We start from the raw sequence: 1929 nt of genomic DNA, 5'->3' as shown, positions 1-1929 counted from the left end.
AAAATTAATAGTTATTTTTGTTTTATTTGTAGGAGTAAAACTTTACTAGTCACATAGATTGTACCAGTTTTTCATTTTACCACAAAATTAAGATTATTATTTTTATGTTCTACTTGTGTGGGAATAACTATTAGTCACATAATAGATATTACCAATTTTTAATTTTAATATAAAAATAAAAATTATTTATGTTCTCATGTGTTTACACATTTTGTTAATATATATATATATATATATATATATATATATATATATATATGAAATATATATTATTAAATATATATTAAAAATTATATATTTTGTTTTAAAAAATAATACAATATATTTTATAATTAAAAATTATTGTGATATATTAATTATATACTAGTGTTATAATTAATAAGAAAGACAAATAAAGTATATAATTATTACTTCTAATATAATTATATTTAATTTTTTAAATAACGTTAATTAATCCTCGTCACGATTGTATCCTCGTCGTATGTACTCGAATTGCCATGAAACTTTTCCTTGTACAGTTAAGAAATAATTTACTACTGTATCATGTTATTCATATGTTTTTACAGTTGTTCTGCGTACATTATTTGATAAAAATAAATTTCTCGATTTTGTTGTAATTCATTATTCTTCCATGCACCGCCTATTATTTGTCCGTGATCATTTTTAGAATCAATATAATTTGGAAGGCAGTACACTCTGTTTACAGCTGATAATTGCTCATCTCTGTTCTTTAAAAAATTGTGTAAGCATACAGTACTCATAATAATTTTATCAACTGTTATAGGATGCATACATATAGGTCGTCGTAATACCCTCCAACGTGACACAAGAATTCCAAAGGCATTCTCGATAGTTCTACGTGCACATAACCTATAGTTAAATATTCTTTTTTTGTCATCCAAATTTCTCCCTGAATATGGTCTCAAAAAATTTTTCGACAAAGGAAATCTTTCATCGCCAATAAAACAAAAATTGGCTTTTTAATACTTCCAGGAAGTTCCGTTTTCCTTTCAGATATATTCAGTTTACTAAATTTTAAAGATATTTCAATTTCCGATTCAGAAAAAATACTCGCATCATTATGGTTTCCATATGATCCTACATTAATTAATATAAAATTATAATTATAATCGCATGCAGCCATTAAAACTATGCTAAATGTTTTCTTATAATTAAAATATAGACTTCCAGATCGTGAGGGAGCTTGAATTACACAATGTCGACCATCAAATGAGCCAATGCAATTTGGAAAATTCCACTGCTCCAAAAATCCTCTACTAATATTCTTATAATCTTCTTCAGTAGGTGGTTTCAAATATATAGGTAATAATACCTCCATTATAATTGCAGTTGTTTCTTTTATTATATTGTTTATTATATAGATATTGTGACTGTTAACATTTCGATCAACGATCAAAAATTACTACGATCACAAAAATGAGGAGACGTCCTTCTGCTATCTTTACGCATTTTTTTACCTTGCAAAAAGTAGAACGCGGGTAGTAATATTAATTAATCGGAAAAACAATTGGATTAAAATAGAAATGTATGAGAAATATACGCAGACAGTACACAATATTTAAAAAATATATACGAGAAATTTATATAAGAATTATTTTAATATTTATAAATATTTATCAAGATATTTGATAAATATTTTTGTAAATATCTTAGATTGAATAGATCATAATAATTATCATTAATATTTTAGTTAATATTGAGAAATATGATTACAAAAAATGATTACAAATATTTATTTTTTTATTTACCAAAAATATTATATGAAATACTTAATCCAGATATTTTAATAATATACAAATACAGTTTTTATGATTTTTCTCTTAATGTATATAAAATATTTATATAAAATTTCAAGAAAATAAATAGTAGAAATATATGTTTATCATAAATATCGTATGCTGTCTGACA

The 1929-nt window shown here is 23.5% G+C and overlaps 1 protein-coding gene across 1 annotated transcript; it reads right to left on the bottom strand.

The window, feature by feature from the left end:
* Positions 1 to 463: 463 nt before the first annotated feature.
* LOC140675857 (uncharacterized) lies at positions 464 to 1547 on the bottom strand. Its single transcript, XM_072910494.1, has 2 exons — positions 1025 to 1547; positions 464 to 980 (listed from the first exon to the last, which is right to left on the bottom strand). Exons 1-2 carry the CDS (start codon positions 1337 to 1339, stop codon positions 561 to 563), a joined length of 735 nt encoding a protein of 244 aa, XP_072766595.1. The 5' UTR covers positions 1340 to 1547; the 3' UTR covers positions 464 to 560.
* Between the last annotated feature and the right edge of the window lie 382 nt (positions 1548 to 1929).

This window comes from Anoplolepis gracilipes, unplaced genomic scaffold (genome assembly GCF_047496725.1).
Source record: "Anoplolepis gracilipes unplaced genomic scaffold, ASM4749672v1 Contig21, whole genome shotgun sequence".
Classification (NCBI taxonomy): domain Eukaryota; kingdom Metazoa; phylum Arthropoda; class Insecta; order Hymenoptera; family Formicidae; genus Anoplolepis; species Anoplolepis gracilipes.
Note: the sequence above shows the minus strand (reverse complement) of the source record. Positions and strands in the feature narration are given on the sequence as shown.